We start from the raw sequence: 19,229 nt of genomic DNA, 5'->3' as shown, positions 1-19,229 counted from the left end.
TGTGACACACCTTCCCTCCCCAGCGTAGGCACTTTTGGCATTAGCATCTTAGTAAGCAGCCTTCAGCTCTTCTGCTGAGTGCACTTCTCTGAGGCATTCCACTCGTCTGGTTCTCTCTGCATTAGGATCTCAAACCACTTTGGAACCAACTAAGCCATGCAAGTGCATTAGACAAGACCTATGGTGCTGTCCCTGCAGCCAGCTCTGGGGTACTTAGCAGTGCCCTGAGGCTGGTGAAGGGTGGGGTGGGAGGATGGAGGTGGAAAGAATACTGAAATTAGCAGGGAATTGCATGCACATATCCCAGGGTATCCAGGTGTGAGCAAGGGTCTACATGGGCAGCACATGGGACACAGGGACTGCTGTCACATGCAGCAGGAAAGCACATGGCACACAGTGACAGGCAAGCAGAAGGGATTACCTTGTGCGTTTCTTCTCCTTGTAAGGGTGTAGGTGCATGCACATTCCTTGGGAACAAGGGCTTGCCCTTCTCCTCCGCCCAGGTCAGGGCCTTACAGGCTGGCAAAGCTCTGCCTTCAAGGCACACAGTAATGGGAGGAAGGAGTGGTCAAGGCTGAATTCTGCTCCCTGGGGAACTGCACTGGCTGTGGAAAGGACAGGGCATCCCAAGCTCTCTGCCTCCCCCCACCCTGGCACAACACAAAGGCGAGGCAGCGGTGGTTTTATTTCAAAGTAGAACAAAGTATCTTTTATTCTTTCTGGAGATGCCACATTCAGAATTGCCACGAGCCTGTCTGTGCTCAGACTGGCTGCCTGTGTGCACATAACCAGGGCACAGTGACAGGGAAAGCCCGAAGTGGGAGACTCTTTAACAACCTGGCTGAGTCTCGCCTCTGGCAATCACAGCCGAACAGCACGAGGTCATGGTCCCTTGCACAGCACAAGCTGCTGAGCAGACAGGCTCTATGGAAAAAATCTAAACCCCAAATGTACTTTCAGACATTTCACACCAACTTTCCCCCTAATTCTGCTGGGAAAGGAGTTTTGGCTCAAGGTTAATCCGTTCCCAGGCTTCTCATCTCCCCCCTCCACGGGATCACTACACCACAGTTACAGCGCATCGAGGATGTTGTCGATCTTGGTGACCAGGTCCTGGCGCTTGTTGGAGTGCATCTTCTCATTCTCAATGTATGTGTCCTTCTTGAGCTTGCCAGCTACCAGCCGCTCAGCCTCCACTGAGGACTTCAGAACAAGCTCCTTGACTTGGCCGTCCAGTTTCTGAATCTCACTTACCTGACAGGGTGAGAGAAGGAAAGAGGGTTTATTACAGGAGACAAAACCCCAACACCCCTGCAGTGAAGCTGGAACAGAACCCCAAGTACAGCGGAACAAAAGATGAAGATAGTGCTGAGTGGAAATGTCTCCAGTCCCTGAATATTGCCTCTCTCTGGCATCACACTCTGAGAAATATCTGATTAATGGATAATTAAGAAGTGCAGATGAAGAGGGTCCAAGGACCCTGGAGCCACACTGGCAGGGGACAGGCGCAACGACTGCTAACAGAGTGGTTAATGATAGGTTTTAAAAGCTTCGAGCTACAACGACAGCTGGAGGCTGTGTCCCAACACCCAGCATTAATGGTGTGTGAGAAGCAGGCTTGCAATGAGAGCTACTCTTTGAGTCAAGAACAGTTTAAGGAGAGTAGCTGTTGGCTGAATGGACCTTCGAGACTAAAGCATCCCTCACGTGGGGTTAAGTGGCTGTACCAGGTAAGGGTTGAAATACCGTGGAGGAAGGATAGGATAGTGGGGGTGTGCAGTGAATGCACCATGGCTTTTGACATGGTACAGCAAAAGACCCTCTGAGCAGCATCACGCTACCAGAACTCTCTCAGCACCAAATTCACATGTAGAAGAGAATGAGAAGCTAAAGGAGAAGACTTTGACTTGGCTGCTGTCAGTAGTAAAGCCAAAACTGATAATGCATTGCCAGTTTCCATTTTTGCCTCTGTCACTGCTATGAGCTCAAGAGGTGGTAGAAGCCCCATCCCTGGAAGTTTTTAAGGCCAGGCTGGATGGGGCTCTGGGGCAACCTGCCCCAGGTATGGGGGTTTGAACTAGATGATCTTGGAGGTCCTTTCCAACCCTGACAATTCTATGATGGTAAGAGAAGCATCAGGATTGTGCTACAGAAGCATTAATCTGTACTCATGCAGCTGGTTCAAAGGCCTGTTTAAGAAACAGCACAGGCAGCTGTTTACCAGCAGTGTCCACAGGGCTGCATAACCAAGATTACAGCAAGAAGAAAAAAAAACTGATCTTCACACTCCTTGGCAAGGATCAAGCCATTTCCAGAGAGAAAAACAAATACACAGGCTGCAGAAACTGAACCCCAAATTAAAACTCACCTAGAACACTTGATAGAGCCAAGAACAGGAGAGATTAAAAAAAAATATATAAAATTAGTATTTCTTACTTTATCACATAAGTCAGAGCCTTCTGTCTTAAGTTTTGACTGCAGAGAGGCTATTTCATTTGTCAGGGCCTTGTGCTCAGTCTCCAAAGACTTTTTGCCACTGTTGAGGGTGGAGATGTCCCGTGACTGCTTGTATTTATTCACTGCTTCATCAAAGTGACGGTACAGCCCAAGCCTCTTGTTCACCAGAGTAAGCACTTGCTCTGTGATGCAGGCAACCTTCATCCTAGCTTCAGCAGCTGGATCCTGCATGAGGACAGACAAAATGGTCAAAGCAGTCCTGTCCCTGACCTGCAGGGAGCTGTGCAGGCAATCTGCGATGGGACTCTTTGCAAAAGCTACTTCCCTTGCAGTTAAGTCAACTGACAATAATGATGTGAATGGTGCAACTATTGACTAGGGCAAGCTCAGTCTAGCTCAACAAACAGCAAAACTAAAAAGTGAGAACACTGCAGGAGAATTACAGATATCCCTGCTTCTCAGTAGGGACTCCTTTTTCTCCAGAAGGCAAAGCTCTAGTGAGTCTTAGCACACCAGTCCAAACCCTGCAGGGGTATCAATGCTCAGGTATCATGAAAACAGGGTTCCCTTCAAGCATCATTCAACTGGCAGTGAGAATTACAGGTATCAAAAATCTCCAGCCATCAGCCCAGTAAGCTACTAATGCTCCCCTGGGGATCTTCACCTTTGTGATGGAGAAATCCAGCCTCACATAGACAATCACAGTGAAGAACAAGATGTAAAAGGCTCCAACCACCAACAGAGGCTCCTGCAGCATCAAGATTTTGTTGAAGGTGTAATGAACCTAGAAGAGAAGTTGGAAACACTAAGCAGTGACCCATGTTACTGTGGGACACAACTTCACTCCTCAGGCAGGAGCAGAATCAACCATTCAGTCCAGCAAGTATTTATTTCTGGAGCCTAATATGGGAGTTTTGGCTGCTCTGCTGAATTCAGAGGAGGCATTGCTGCTCAGGTAAACCATGCACAGCGGCCACACTCACCACAATGTCTTGGATGTGCTGCTCCACCAGGTTGCTCTTGTGTGCCACAATAACTGGCCGTCCAAAAGTGTCCAGGTATGTGTAGTGAAGCTCATCTGAAGCACGATTGATTTCATAGGGGCTGTCCACATGGATATTCCTGTGGATGAAACCAGACAGTCCCAGATGACTCCACAGTGTTTGAGATGATGTAAACTAGCATTTGCCTAGCCAACTGTGGCCTCTAGCACAAGGACAATTACAGAGTTTAAGCCTCCTAAAATGAAGCAAAGCTGTGTTCCAAGTTTTCCTCCACAGGCAGAGTCATGGTTTTGTTTCATTGTCCTCAGGCTATGAGAGCATGCTGGAGAATTGCCACCAACACAGCACCGTCTGCAGTAACGGGCCAGGAGACACTTACTTGGCACCTTCTGGCAGGACAATCTTGACAGTCAGAGAGTCTGTAACTTGCTCATCAAACACATGGTCCACAAATCTCATTTTCAGGGCATACTGATCACCTAAGAGAGTGCAGACCAGAGGGTGGTTACAACTCCTCAGAGAGCAAGAGGCTACCTTGAAGCTCAGCTCCTAACAGCGGCAAGAGCAGAACCTGTATAGATACATTGTGCAGCAGGGGGCACCAGCTCACCCAAGCATGTTTTAAAGATGCCTACAAAGACCTGAAGGAAGCACAGAGAAGAAGGTGGATTTGCATATTCTAGAAATAACAGGTAGCAACTGCTGTTGCTAAGGCACAGCAGACTGCAGCTTCAAACTCTTTAGTGCACAGCAGCCACCTTTAAACCCAGAGAAGGTTTCCTCCTCCCCTCTCCTGTGCCACCCACCGAGATTGTAGAGGTATTCGTAGCTGGGCAGGTTATAGCCGATGATGTAATGGGTTTTCCAGCCCCCAAAAAGCGGGAAGCGAGGACGGATCTCCATCTCCACGGAGTCATCCAGGACAAGGAGGTGGCTGGTAGAGATGTTTCCGATCTCATCTCGGTAATAGACGTCCTGAGCAGCAGCTGGCAGAATGGTCTGGAAGGAGAGAAGCAACGGTCAGCGCAGGGGCTGGGAGCTGTCTCCAGGGAGCCTGGCAAAAGCGGCGACGGCTGCTAAGCATCTCTCCCACGTGAGAGATGACAAAATGGCCATTCGGCTGCACCAAGTGGTGAAATTGTGCTATTATAAGCAATCAGCCACAGAAGTGGCTGCCAGCACTAAAATCACTTGGCCTTTAAATGAATGTGCTTTCTCTAGCCCAGCTGCAAGCATCCCAGACAGCAAGGAATCTCATCGTGCTCACCAGGACAGCAATTCCCTTTTCACTCCAGCGTGCTACCGTAGCTCACTGAGCTCGCTGGCTTTACACTCAGCAAAATGAGATTCCTCTTTGGCTGCACCACCTCAGAGAATTACAACAATCAGTCCTGGAGGCTTCAAGCAGCAAGAAAGGTTTGGGTCAGATGAAAACATGTAACACTTTTCTCATCAGGCTAGCATCGCCACAGCTTTAACTCTTGTTGAGTGCTTTGTGAGCCAGGAAGGAAAGGGTGAGTTTCCAGCAATACTGTTCAACGTGATGAGGACATGACAGAGAAGGCAACTCTACAAGTAAGAGGGTGGAGGCAGAATGAATGGCCCTTGCACAGTGCAAAATGGAAAGCAGAGCTGTCAGCACAGGGATTAAGGGGTTTAGAGGGTCCCTGAGATTAGAGGAATGTGAGTGTGGAGAAACAATGCACACCCTGTTAGATGCAGTTTGTTGGGTCATCACCTGCAACAAGGCACATTAGCTTTTCCTGTCTAGCATGAGCCTTCTCTGAAAATACATCAGAGCTTTAATATTCCCTTATTACCTGGCTGTAGTTACCAAAGGAAAAGCAAAGGGAAACTGTTTTTCTCCCACCTTGACCCCTTGCCATAAGAAAGGAGGAAGCCATAGCAAGGTGGGGAAAAAAAAAAAGGGGGTGTAAGAAAACCCAAAGGCAGCAAAAAGTGAACCTTAAAAGATTTGACAGAAGAGATCCCACTGTCTGGCTGTCTCTGGTAGTCGTATCTGGAGAAAGGTCCTTTGAGCACCGCTCCTGTGTGCTTTAAATCAACTGTCTCTTCCACTGCAATGTTCCCCCAGTGAGACACCTCGATGACCCGGGTCATACTGGTGATGGTCAGGAATGGACTGTTGTTTTCATAGTGTACCTTCAGTGTGTCCTAAGGTGAAAAAGAAAAACTCTTAGAGCTGAAGGAGCAACCTACCCTCAAAATTGTTTCCATCTCTCACGCAGAGACCTCCTTGACAGATTCTGTAGAAGTGAAGCTTGACTGCACAGGAAGGTTTGAACTACCCCAGCCCAGTTCACACAGGGCACTGGTGCACTCATAGGTCACACCACACACCCCTGGCAAAGTTAGAACGGTGAGGGGGCTAGAGGTGCAGCCATCCCCACTGCAAATACACCCTTGCCAGAACCATGGTTTGCACTGTGGACACCAAGTGGTGGTAGGCAGTCACGCTGGACTCCTTGCTGGTGCACATGTTCCTAGGCTGCATGCAGGTTGTCTCAGGCTTGACCTACAAAAGTTTATGCTTCCCACTCTGCAGCCTAAGACAGAGCTGCCATGTTTGCCTCAGAAATAGAATTAACCAGGTTGGAAAAGACCTTTGAGATCGTGTCCAACCTATCATTCAACACTACCTAATCAACTAAACCATGGCACCAAGCACCCCATCCAGTCTCTTCCTAAACACCTCCAGTGATGGTGACTCCACCACCACCCTGGGCAGCCCATTCCAATGGCAAATCACTCTATGAAGAACTTCTTCTGAACATCCAGCCTAAATCTCCCCTGGCACAGCTTGAGACTGTGTCCTCTTGTTCTGGTGACAGTTGTGTGGGAGAAGAGACCAACCCCCACCTGCCTACAACCTCCTGTCAGGTAGTTGTACACAGCAATAAGGTCTCCTCTGAGCCTCCTCTTCTCCAGGCTAAGCAACCCCAGCTCCCTCAGCCTCTCCTCGCAGGGCTGTGCTCCAAATCCCTCCCCAGCTTTGTTGCCCTTCTCTGGACACATTCCAGCAACTCAACATCTTTCCTAATCTGAGGGGCCCAGAACTGGACACAGGACTCAAGGGGTGGCCTAACCAGTGCTGAGTACAGGGGCAGAATGATGCTCACAGCCTCTTTCCACAGACATTTACCTGGCTGTATGGAGGAATGTCCCTGAAGGGGCCGTACTCAATGGTGTCTTCGGTGCGGGCAGGGTTGCCCAGCTTGGTGTAGCTCTCCACGTTCCTGGAGGCCAATTTGACCCGGGTTGTTTGGGTCTTGGTCAAGTATGGAGAGTAGAAATAGTGATTTCCTTCAAAGACCACAAACTGCTTCTCGCTTTGGGTGATGTGGGTGGGGTATGGCTGCAGGACATGGGTGAAAACCATTTCAACAGACACACGGACCTTGGCTCCTGGTGCCAAAGGAGATGGCAGCTTCACAGAGAAGAATTTTCCACTGGAAGAAAGGTAAGTCATGTGAGATCTGCCCTGAGAGACCAATTAGATTCAAGCCCTCCAACATCCCCTGTGGATGTGAAGTCCCACATATCACATATACCATGTGTGATTTGGGTTATTATTTTATTTGCTACCCCATGGCATACAGAAGTCTTGTCCCAGAGGACATGCTTACTCTGGACTGAGGAAGCAGGACAGAAGGCAGCACAGGGTGATCTGTGTGCAGGCACAACTACAGTCTTGCTGCACAGAGTAAGTGTTTCTCATTTTGGAGGGGAATGGTGACATACTCCTCTCCCCAGTTCTGCAATTACAAAGCCTTCTTCAGCAGGGTTTTTTCCATTCTTCTCCAGATGACAAGAACAATCTGGATCAGAAGCAGCACATGTAGAGAAGATGAATGACAAACATCTTAAGCACCTGTTCCCATAAGGTCTGGTCCTTCTCAGCTCTTTGCCAACAAGACCTGAAGCTAAGGAACCGCTGAAAATGAGCTCTGCTTTGTTCGGATTGGGGTTCTACAGAACAGACTGAGACTTCACCAAAACTCTAAGGATGCACCAGATGGACTGAGGTAAAGACAGAAGTGAATGGACTTCAAGTCATGCCTGGTGGCCCCAAAGCAGGATCATGAGGCCTCCAGATATGTCAGAAACCATGGCCTGTCTTGAAAGCCAGTAGCACTGTGGTTCTGACACATTTTAAAAGCAGCCCTTATTTCTCAGCTCTCATGGCTCAGAAAGCACCCACCTGCCCAGCCTTGCAGTGTGCAGACAATATCCTGAACTTGCCAGCACAGAGCCTCATGCAAAAGGCATCCTCATCTCTCCCTGCAGTAGGCAACAGCCTGTGCTGTGCCACAGCATCCAGCACAGTGGCACTCTCTACACCACAGACTAAGAGCAGTGCTCTCAGGACACAGCCACAGAGCACATACAGCCTCCCTGTAATCACCACTGCCAATCATCTGAGACCTCAAATGGGAGCAGTGGGTAGGATCATGACCACAGCTATAATGCTTCTTACCTGGTGTCCCTTAAAGGAACAGGGCCATTACTTAAGGCACCGAGAACAAGAGACTAAGCACAGCTGAGCCCCCTTGAAGCAGCTGAAATGCATTTAAGGGAGAGATTCTCTCCCTTATATAGCTCTCCTCTCATTCAGATGGGGGTCCCTATGAAGAAGCAGGTATGATATGCTGGCTCAATGCAGAGCTCTAAATCCATGTATGCTATCTCCTAAGGACAGAGCATCTTAGGGAAGGAAATTACTTCTATTGGGTTTTGCTGTTTGTGTGAACTGTGCCTGAGGCAATCTTTTTAGGAACAAATGACTCTAGGATAGCTAGATGTGCAGGAATGGGATGGTATTTCATCTCTGCAGGGAGGATGATGGTGGAACCCTCATGCACAACTCTAGGTATTGACCTTAAGAGGGTGACACTCACCTTTTGCCCTTAACTTTAGTCTCTCTCACTTCCAAGGTGTTCTCATCCTCTTCCTCACCTTTCACCTGCTCAAAAAAACCCAGACTGATCAGTGTGCTGCTGTTTAAAAGACTTAACCTACTCAGGGCAAACTCCAAACAGTCTCCATCCTCATTTTTATGGGGCTGGCTTCCCCTAAAAGAACAAGAGGATAGGTAACTGCTTTTTGAAAGATTTTGTTGTTTGTGCATATTTTTAATAACGTTTTTCATTAACAGGAATGGCAGTGGGGGCCAGAGTACAAGAAGCTTCTGATAACTCTCACACTCTCCTCAGCCTGGTTCCCAAGCGAGCACACTTGCTGTGACTTGTGCAAATGAGACTCTTCATCACCTGCTTCCCTGATTTCTCTGCTGTTTTCTACAGCGGTTGGGGAGCGAGCAGGCCCCAGGAAACTGACTGGGCCGGGCAGACGGCGACATCAGTGCAGACACTTCTGGGATTAGAAAGACCCTCCTGCACTACGTCCTGTAGGGCAAGAGGCTGGACCCCACGCCCGGGCCTGCAATAGCTGGGGCTTCAGGAGCCGGTTGCGACTGCTCTCCTTACACCGGTAACGACGTTCATTTCATTAGCACGTCTCGCCTCCTGGACCTCGGCTGTTCAACCCTCTTTGTTCCGCACTCCGAAAAGCCCCCAGCTTCATTGTGCGTAAGGCAGCAGGGGGGGCAGTGCGGCCAGCGCCCGCTCGCAGTCACCGAGTGCCGGCCGCGGAAGCCTCTCCCCGACCGCCACGCCAGCAGCCGGCGGAGCCCGCGCGGAGGGGAGCAGCGCCCGGGGCGGCGGCGCTCTGCCTACGTGTCCCTGCGGGCAGCGGGGCCCCGGCAGCGCCCCGGGCCGCGCCGCAGCTTCCCCCGAGGAGCGGGGCGCAGACCCCCGCTGCCCCTCACTCACCTGCACGCCCAGGTAGGCCAGGCGGGGCTCCAGGCCCGGCTCCAGCGCCAGCAGGAATGAGGAGGCAGCCGTGCCCCCCGCTGCATTGGCGAGGCTGAGCTCGGCCGAGACTTTGGCCAGGTGGGTGCTGAGATCCACGGAGCGTCGTGCCTCTTCCAGCAGCAAGTCAGCGGCGGCCCCAGCAACCGCCAGGTACAGGAGCAGGCGGCACAGCAGTCCCGCCATGGCCGATACACACTGCACGGGGAGGTTACAAGATGGCGGCGCCCGAGCTGTACGGGGAGGGCACAAGATGGCGGCGCCCAGTGGGGCAGGAGGCGCACAATGGCGGCGCCCGGAGGAGCTCGAGGCCCCACTCCCTGTGGGAAGAGCGACCACGCGAGTGCCGGAGGGGAAAGGCCGGGCTGGACGAGCAGCCGCAGCGGGGCGGGCTCTCCAGAGCCGTGGAGCTTCCCTGGGCCGCCGCCTCTCTTGGTGCTTTGCGGCGCCGGCGGCGAGCTGGGGAGTTCGCGTGGCGCGGCTGGGCTGGCGCCCCTGCCAAGCGCTCAGGCCTTGACGAGGCCTCGGGTCCGGCCGGGCACCGAAGGCGTGGCAGCCGACCGCTGCTTCGGCCTCGCTGTGGGAAACAACCGTGGGGCCTGAAAAGGACTAAAAAGCGATTAAATAATCCGGGACGGCCAGGGCATCCACAGGCATGTTGTATCTCCAGCCATCACAGCTTTTCGGGTTTGTCCTTACACTTGCCCAGGGCTCTGGCAGCGACGTTTCAAGTGGCCCAAAGCATGAAGTCTGGGGGTAGCAGCGGGCGGGGGGTGGCACCAGAGAAGGGCTGTCAGCAGCGGGTGGCACTGGGGTTCAGCAAGGGGCATTGCTCAGGGGTGGAGTTCGGTGTGTCTGATTACCCTGCTGAATGAAGGAGACACAAATTGGGACAGTCTGCCTCGCTGGCCCAGCACACAGCTCGCTGGTGCTCTGGAAGGTGAGGTTTCACACAAGCAGATTTTAAGCCGAACCCAAATCCTCTGCTAAAATAAAAACAGCCACTGATAATTGGCAGCTGAATGGTGCCAGAGCGTAAGAGCCGCAGCCAGCCATGGCACAATAGCCAGCCTTGCACTAGCAGGCAAAGAGAGCTGCAGGAAGGAAGATGTCAGTTGTTTAACACATGACTGGGGGAGAGGTGGTTGACATTTTATTCCCAAACATCTAAAGCAGATGAAAGCGAGGAACGAATGTTGTTTGCTAGGACTGCCAGAGCAGGGCTTTTGCCTGTGAGCCCTGTGGGACAACAGGCTTCTCATGTTTGCATAATGTGATCCAGGACTCAACCTTCCTTTAAGATCCTAATGTGAGTCATGCAGATAATACTTTGAATTGGCCTGAGATTGCCAAGTATTGGAAGGGGATTTCCTGAATGTTGTGAGTTTGGATCTGGAGTCAAATAGCCCCTTGGCAAAGGCTAAATAAAATGGGATGTCTCCTGGTGTGCTGTGCTCAAAACAGCATCACCTTTTAATTGGCTTTCCCTTTCTTCCCACACTGCCCCCCTAATTCCTATAATGGGAATTTTCTTGGCAAATAACTTCAATTTCCCTTTGATTTATTTAGGCACCAGACCTGTGAAGTTGGCAGCTGGCCCTGCTAGCATCTCCTAGCGCAAGTGGGTAGCTTTGTCGCTGTGCTTTGGGTGGCAGCAGGGCTATCTTCCAGCAACACAGCAGGAGATACTTGAAGGGGTGGGTGTCCACCTCCTCAGCCTCGTGCATCCAGATAGGGAAATGTTCCAGGTTGCTCTGCTCTCCAGGAAAAGCGTGTTTATCTTGGCTCCTTTCTCCAAAGTGCTGGGCTTTGGGGCCCTGGATCTGGGTAGGCAGTTTAGGGAGAAATAACCATGAAACATGGAGGGCTGAGCAAAACAGCCAGCTCTAATTTAATGCTGGCCAGCAGTGCTGCATCTGGGGACTCCCTCCAGTTATCTAAGCTGGTTTTGCTGTGGAAAGTTCCTTTGCTAGGAGGGGCTGTCACTGTCCTTCCTTCAACCCCAGCCTCCCTGCCACAGGGAATAAACAAACTCCAGACTGTGTCTTTAATAATGTGCACAGCTCCAGCCTTTATTTCCTCTCTCTACCTCAGGACAATTTCTCCTGGCAAGGGGAGGGAAAGAAATAAATGCACATACACCTTGTGTGGAGATAATTGAGCTTCAGTCATTATATCCCAGGCCAAAGGTTGCTCTCTGATGGGTTCAGCCCAGAGTCTGGATCTGAGCTTCCTGGCAAATGCAAAAGTTTTAACATCTGACCCCTCTCAGACCCTGGCAAGCTCTGAATCAGGCTCTTATATACTAACCCTGTGTTCAGATCCAGTCCTAATTCTGATAACTGAGTCATGGCAAGCCTGCACAATGTCTGTTCTGAGACATCAGCCCTACCATGTAGCCTAAATTTATCTTTGGGTTGAAAAGCAGCTGCCTTTAGGCTTCTTGCTTCAAGGATGAGTTTGGCTTTGCCAGCCCTTCTCACTGCTGCTCTGCACATTTGTAGACCTTTGAGCTTGCATCGAGCAGGTGCACAGTGGTGCCTGGTTGTTCCTTTGTGCAGGGATTCAGTTAACAGATGGCATGGGCACAGCAGGGCCCCTGGCTGTGTGCACTGGTTATGATGGCTGGGATAGCTTGCAGAAAGCTCCTGGGCAGTGTTTGAGCAGGGAGAGATTGCTTTTGCAGCCGAGAAGTGCTTCAAGGCTTGTGCCAGTAGCTGCCTTCTAATTGTCCCACGCTGTGGTACCTGCATGTGGATCCAGCCATCCAGGGCTGCTGCCAAGCAGCAGCAAGATCCAGGAGTCTGAAGCCATTTAATTATCTATGTGATTTCCACCCCCCTTCTTCATTTTCCTATTGCAAGGCTTGACAGGATGCTTGGTTGCATGGTTTAGTTGATTAGGTGGTGTTGGATGATGGGTTGGACACGATGATCTTGAGGGTCTCTTCCAACCTGGTTTATTCTATTCTATTCTATTCTATTCTTCAGCAGCAATGCCCCAGAGAGCTGTGAGTCGGCAAACAGCATGGGAGAGGTGAGCAGACACTGCTGCCATCCAGGTACTGGCATAATGCCCCAGCTCCAGGTGATGTGCTGTGGAGAGACCACGTCACCCTCAGGAACACACCAAGCAGTAGGAGAGGAACAACCACTGTGGAGCTAGTGCTGGCCCAGCCGTCTGCCAGGGCTGAGGGACAAGAAAAATCTAGTAAGTGCCTCTAGCAGCATAAGCCAAGGGCAGAACTGCGCCCCAGGAAAAACCCTGTGGTGTGTTGTTTTTACAGGGCTGGTGCCAAACACAGAGCTGTGTCATCTGTCGGAGCAATTTGTTCTTAAGGCAGGAAGGATAAGTTGTTTTCCTGAAGGAGAGGGTTGGCTGTGACCACAGGAGCACACTGAAGCCTGTAGCAGCAGGGAACAGGATTTATCCCAGTATGATCCTCATACCAGCAGGAGTTTGTGCCAGGAAGCTGGGACCATGATCTAATGCGCTGCTCTCAGAGGAGCCCGGGTCAAGGGCAGCAGATATTAAACAGGGCTGTGTGCATAGCTGAAGTCATCCTGGCAGCACCTTAGCTTGCAGATTTCAGTACAAATCTTAGCTGTGGTCCTGAGTAAAACACAGGCATGTAGCTGTTGTGGTGGCTGAGATAAAGCTCCATGCTTGACTTTATAGGTGTTTCAGTGCTTAATCCTGTCTGTGTAAAATCAAGGCAGAGGGCACTTCTCTCTATGTATTGGATACCTGGCAAGGTTTTGCAGTTCCCAGCCACGAAAGCACAGGTATGACCTGGCTGAGTGATGGCAGAGTTTACTTAGCTTTGCTAAGGCTCTCAAACAGCACCTAAAAAAAAAAAAAAAGAGAGAGAAAGAAAGAAAGAAGTCTTAAGAAGTCTGACAGTTTTGCTATTTCTACAACCTCATTTTTCACCCAGTCAGCACAACTCACACAAAGCAACTGCCAAGCAAAACACACTGTGATTCTTGCTTGGGGCTTGTCTGTGACTTCCTTGGGAGTGCTGGGCCCAGAGAGGGGCTGACTAGGGCACAGCTCCTGCTCTTTGTTCAGCTGCCCTGGAAACATGTCCTGCCTTCCCACGCTTAACAGGGCACTTGTCTGCTCAGGGGCTGCTTCCCTGGGGTTTTAAGTTACTTCAGGAACCTTCAGTAGCTCCCCCTTTACAATGTCAAACTTTCTTTAAAAGAATTTCTTCCTGGGTTTGAAAAAGAAATCTGTTTTCCTTCCCACATTAGACCATGAAACTCAGAAAAATACCAATGGAGAAAACTCTGCACAGCAATTGTATGAAGCATCAGGAAGCACACAGGAAAAGCTGCTGGAAGAAACTCGGGGAGCCTCTGTGAGTCTTGTGAGGGGGTGAAACCAATGTGTGACGTGTTGCTGCAAAAAGGGATGAAAAAAATTGCAGCAAGGAGGACACTTCATCACTCTGAAAGGTACTTTTAACTCTAGAAACTTAACTGAAACAGCCACAGGCGCTGGTGGGCTGCTAAAGGAAGAAATCTGCTACACATGTGCAGTAAACATGCAGAGCCTGAGCTAGGAATGGGTACATTGTCCACTTGAGACCTGCTTAGGCTTGGGTGGGTTTGGGTTTTGTTACAGTATCAGAGCATGGGAACGATGAATGTTAGTTTAACTGTATCAGGAATTAGGCTAGTTTAACCCTGTCAGGTACTTAGGCAGTGATCAGGGCTGCCACTCAAGTGCAGACAGGACCTGGATACAACACCTGCTTTGAACCAGCCCCAAAGTGGCCTGTCCACATCGCACTGCAGACTGAAAATGCTTTTGGCAGACTGGAGTATGCAAAGCCAGAGGAGGTGAAAGGGGGACAAGGGTGTACCTCTTATGTGAAAAGTCAGATGTTGCCTCGTAGGGAGAATTGGGGGAAAGGAAGCTGCTGTCCTTCCATGCTCTGGAGGAGGATGGAGGTCCTAGCCATGGGCAGAGAGGGGCAATGCTGGCAGTCCTCGGACAGTGGCTGAATCGCACCCTTGCACTACAGCTCCTCCTGCCAGGGCCTGGCACTAGATCACATTTCTGCGAGCTGCTGTTTGCCCCAGGGCTGCAACATCCCAGGGCCCAGCTGTGGAGACAACAGCACCCTCGTTTGTCCGAAAAACAAGGAAACAAATGCCATGAAAGAGCACCCAGGGGGAACCCACTTGTTCCCAAGACAAGAGCACATAGGCCAGGTGTGCCAGGGTCATGGCAGCTATCTTCAGCCAGCTGTGCCACTTCTTGCCCAGTCTGGGTTGGGAGATGGGGTTAGTTCGCTACTCTGAGGTGGCAGAATGACTCGCCTGCCCCAATCCCGCCGTGCCCCCCCCCACCGCAGTGCCCTGCAGTACCCTAATCCGCTCCCTTCCCGCGGTGCCCGCACACCGCCGCCAGGGGGCACCTAGGCGCCCCGCAGTGAGACAGCGCCGAGGGGGCGGAGCTGGCGCGGTAGCGTAGCGCAGCCCTTTGGCGAATAACTTGCGTTACGCAGGTGGCGCAGAAGCTGCCCGCTGCTCGGGGCCGCGGACCGGTGTGTGGGAAACCCGTGCACGGCGCCGCTGGGGTGCCGCCGCCTCCCGCTGCCGGCTGTACCGGCCCCTCCTGCGGCTGTCACGCTAGTAAATGAAAGGAAAAGCCCAGTTTCTTTCCTGTAGGGTGCCGACAGGATCCCTCGATGGGGCTGGGGATGCATCCCCTGGCTGTTTGTGATGGGCATGAATCACCCCAATCACCCAAATCTCGAGGGGCACGGAGCACCGCACCGAGATCCGCTGCAAAAATCAGCAGTCTTCACTGCATCATCCCAACATCATCGCTGTCCTGTCAAACTGCCAGGCTCTGGGGTGTTCAGTGCATCTCCTGAGGTTGCTGCGGGAGGTGGCATTTGTCCCGGGACAAAAACCCCCCAGGTTAAAAGGGCTGCGCAGTAATGCAATGCCTGGGTGTTCTGGGCATCTGCAGTGATTTAGCGTCCAGTCTTCAGAGAAGTGATAATGCATTTTCCTACAGACCTTTCAAGGTGCTGCAAATGCAGTGCTGGGAGCCACCTTAGAATAGCAGTCTCAGGGACACAATCCTGTCCTCAGGGTCAGTGAAGCCCAGCAAGAAACTATCACTGGCTGCTCTCAGTACAGTCATTTAGTTTCCATCTTTGTATGGAATCCTCTTTGCATGCATCCTCTTTTTCAACTTGCTTTTGGAAAGGAAAGCACTCACTGGTGTGCCTCCTTGGAAGCCCCTTGTTCACGTAGAGTTTAAATCTGGATTTTAAAGCCTCAGTTTTGTAGGAGCTGTCACAGACAGTGGGAAATTGAGGATCCCACTAATAGCACCGAGAGGGGGTCACTTGCAGATTGGCAGCTCTTGCTGTGCCTTCTGCTTCTTTCAGAAGCCTCATGTTTGTGCTGTGCTTGCTGTGAGATAATGCAAATTTCTCCTCAGGTTACTAAGCTTTGGAATCCGCTGGCAGGGACATCCCTGGATGGTGCTCTGAAATACCAGCTGGGATTTACATTTCTCCTGCAAAGGCAGCCCCTGTCAGGTTCAGTCAAGACCAATGACCCAAGCCTGGCTGCTCAGAGACCTCAGGCATGTGTGTACATGGTGGTCCACAGTGAACCCTTCCCCAGGGACAATCCCATGGTGCCCTGCCAGATAGTTGGTGGTGATTCCTGCCCACCACAGGGTGATATGACCCCCCAAAAAAGGGAGCTTTAACCCTCTGTGAACAGCACTGGTCTGCAGCAGTGAATGCAGTCACTTCTTTTCCTGATAAGAAAAACTGGGGGAGAAGGGAAAAAAAGAAGCTTGAGGATAAGAGATCATTCTTTCTTATTAATTTCTTTACTGGCAGGTCTCAGACTCCTCACACAGAACTCTCCCACCTGCCTGCTAAGAAATGCCAGGTAGGGTATTTGCAATGCTTCTCCCCAAGTCACAGCTATTGCCCAGCAAACTGATCCACTGCAGCAGAAAGGATAGCAGGCAGTGGAGCACATAACCCCAAACAGACCATGCAGAAAGCAGATAAAAGGCAGTGTTAGCCTCTGCCCTGTACTCCAGCAGGGCAGTCCAGGCTCTGATGTTGGAGTGGCCCTGGTACATGAAGCACTTTGGCAGCGGGCAGGAGTGCAGATGATCCTTAGGCCAGCGTTGTGCTGGTGTAGATGGGATAATGTATCTTTTGTAGCCTGATTGCTCTCAGGTTGGCTGAGGACTTCACTGAAGGAGACAAACCCAGAGACACTATTCATCTAAACAAAGTAAGAGGTGCTGTTTTCTGTTCATCAGGAATTCAGGCAGCAACATGGGGCCATCTCTGAGCACTAGAATAACTGTAGTTTTAACACCCTCCTATAACCATTTCACTTTTAGGTGCTTTTTCTTTGCAGACCATACCTTAAATTTGGTGGCTCAGGGATTTGCAAACAGTGAGTCATAGCTCACTGGGGTCAAAAATGCAGCTGCTGAGGCACCAGGCATTGAAAAGTGTTGTCCAAGATAAAAGCAAAGCAAACCTCTCTGCCCACACACCCTTATCCTTCAAGGCTGAGTATCTTTGTCACCCTCTTCAAAAACATGCACTCAAATTTATACAGGCTTCTTGTGGTTGCTATTGATACAGAATTTGCTTCTCCTTTTAGAGCAGACCAGAGGGGATTGCGAAAATCTGTGACTTGAAAGAGCCGAGGCAGAGAGTTATGAAGCTAATATGTAGCACCCTGTGCTTGCAGAGAGGTGGCTGTAGGATGTGTCCATGTCCTTCCCAAGGATGACCCAGAAGAGGTCTCTGAGCCTCACAGAATGTTAGGGGCTGGAAGGGACCTCAAGAGATCCAACCCCCATGCCAGAGCAGATCAGCTGTACCAGGTGTCAGCAGACAGCTCCTCTTGCATCCAGGATGAGCCTGTAGATCCTGGAGAGCAGGCATGCAGCCAGGCGGTTCCTGCCCATGGAGTGTCCTTGGGACACTTTTTGGCACTGACTCACTGCTAGGGCAGAAGCGAGTCGCGAGTCACCTGTTCCGTGAAGCGGTCACGTGGCACCAGGCTCCTGTCTCGTGGCACATTCCGGGTACACCAGCGGCACGACATGGCCACCTTTGCCACAAAACACCTGGCTGCAGAGCTCATGTGGCAGGTCCACCCCATCACACAGTGCCCCGTGCAGAGAGGAGCGGTGGCACGCAACCTGTAGGTCCTGCAGAGCGTCCGGGCGCTCAGCCCTCAGCGCGTCTTGCTCGTTCCCATGGCTTCAAGGCCAGTGGTGTCATGACCCCTGAAAGGTCTCCGGCACACCAGACCATTGCTGCTTTGGCTGCAGAGCTCGGTAAGTAACAGCTTGCAGAACCTGCTGCTTTGGTAATGCTGCTCCAACAGAACCTTGATTCCTGAAGTAAGGTTCTGCAAAGGCCTGTGCAGCTCTGCCTGAGCTGTGTGCACCTCCCTCTGTGCCCATCCTTTCATTCCTATGGTTTACAGAACCTTTCAGAAGTGTCTGTGTTTGGAGGCACTCAGACCTGACAAAATAACTGACTCACTCTAGCCTCAGGGAAGTGACTTCACGCCCTGGATCTTCTCCACTTGAGCACCGAGAACAATCATATGGAATTACCCTCCAAAGCAACTGTAAAAAAATAATGATCTGTTATTCAGCACCAGCTGTAGGAGTGGGAAGGTGCTGGTGTTGTTGGAGAACCTCTTTAACTGGGGAGGCCAGCTGGGAGTCCTGCAGGGGACTTGGGTGATGGTCACTATTTGTGTGACAAAATCTTGGGATTACAGTCACAGTGAGGAAGTAGGCAGCCCTGTGCCTCTGAGCCCAACTCAGGACCATCAAAACACCCCTTGGCTCCAAGGCACTTGAACTTTCCATGGGCTTTGGTTTTCTCCAGTCCGGGCTCCAGGGGGTATCAAATGGCTAAGTGCAAAGCTGTGTAGTGCCCACCTTACACTGTGGCCTAGCAGCATGTGGTTGTTTCTCTCCACTTGTCTTGCCAGAGCCAGCAGAAGCATTTCCCTGAGGCGATGCCCCCTGTGCTAAGCATGTTGTACACAGTCTCTCCAGGAGGCTGTGACTCAAGGGCAGAACAAGGGAGAGATTTGGACCCTCACATCTCAGCAAGCAGGCTGGAAAGGTGCTGCCATTGCCAGCTCTCGCTATCAAAGGGATCACAACTCTGCAGTGGTTTTGTGGCTCTTGCTGTTGAGCAAGGGGAAGCTGCTAAACAAGTCCAAAGCCATTTCTTTTAGGTGTCTGTGTCTTCTTTGTCTGGCAGTGGGGATGTGGCAGAATTAGGCTGTGTGCAACTCCCACCTTCAGTGGCTGCACCGAGACCGGTTATCAGTGCTTTGGTATTTTAAGATGTTCAGCCTCCAGCAGCTGCATTTTATCAGTGCACTACATGCAACATCCTCTGCTCCTCAGCAGAAGCTCAGCTTGGAGATGTGCCATGAGATAATGTGACTGCAGTTGCTTCCTATAGTTGGCATCTGGTGAGCAAGTCTCGTCCAGAGCTAGCTTTTCGCTTTCATGTGTTGCTGTTGTATGATTTAGAAATCATCTGAAGATTGCAAAGGTGAAAGTATTAGTAGATTACTGGAGTGGTGTTTGTACTGCAAGCAGGGATTAAAGAAGAGGGCAGGCAAAAGACTAGGCTCTGCTCTTGCCAGGGGGAAACACAAATGTGGTCATGCAACAGCAGATTCCTAATGCCAGCAGAAGCAGGGTGAACCTACTTTAGACAATATAAACCAAAGGGTGACAAAGCTTGGAGCATAAAAGCAAGATATTGTATGTTTACTGCATTTTAGTTCCTCTTTTTCAATGTTAGCATAATGATAATTTGAGG

The 19,229-nt window shown here is 51.0% G+C and overlaps 1 protein-coding gene across 1 annotated transcript; it reads right to left on the bottom strand.

The window, feature by feature from the left end:
* Window positions 1-681: 681 nt before the first annotated feature.
* Window positions 682-9,585, bottom strand: RPN1 (ribophorin I). The gene is made up of 10 exons (XM_054162686.1): window positions 9,314-9,585; window positions 8,381-8,445; window positions 6,625-6,931; window positions 5,427-5,636; window positions 4,268-4,460; window positions 3,841-3,940; window positions 3,441-3,579; window positions 3,122-3,241; window positions 2,437-2,682; window positions 682-1,254 (listed from the first exon to the last, which is right to left on the bottom strand). The coding sequence occupies exons 1-10, from the start codon at window positions 9,536-9,538 to the stop codon at window positions 1,072-1,074; spliced, it is 1,788 nt and encodes a 595-aa protein (XP_054018661.1). The 5' UTR covers window positions 9,539-9,585; the 3' UTR covers window positions 682-1,071.
* Between the last annotated feature and the right edge of the window lie 9,644 nt (window positions 9,586-19,229).

The sequence above is a fragment of the Dryobates pubescens genome, chromosome 1, assembly GCF_014839835.1.
Source record: "Dryobates pubescens isolate bDryPub1 chromosome 1, bDryPub1.pri, whole genome shotgun sequence".
Taxonomy (NCBI): Eukaryota; Metazoa; Chordata; class Aves; order Piciformes; family Picidae; genus Dryobates; species Dryobates pubescens.
This window is presented reverse-complemented; position numbering and strand designations above follow the sequence as displayed.

Excerpts from the sequence above, each read along its gene's own strand:
- RPN1 (XM_054162686.1), bottom strand. The coding sequence starts at position 9,538 with ATGGCGGGACTGCTGTGCCGCCTGCTCCTGTACCTGGCGGTTGCTGGG. Across the intron at positions 8,446-9,313 it reads TGGCCTACCTGGGCGTGCAG|GTGAAAGGTGAGGAAGAGGA; the intron begins GTGAGTGAGGGG and ends TTTTTTGAGCAG. Across the intron at positions 5,637-6,624 it reads ACATTCCTCCATACAGCCAG|GACACACTGAAGGTACACTA; the intron begins GTAAATGTCTGT and ends TTTTCACCTTAG.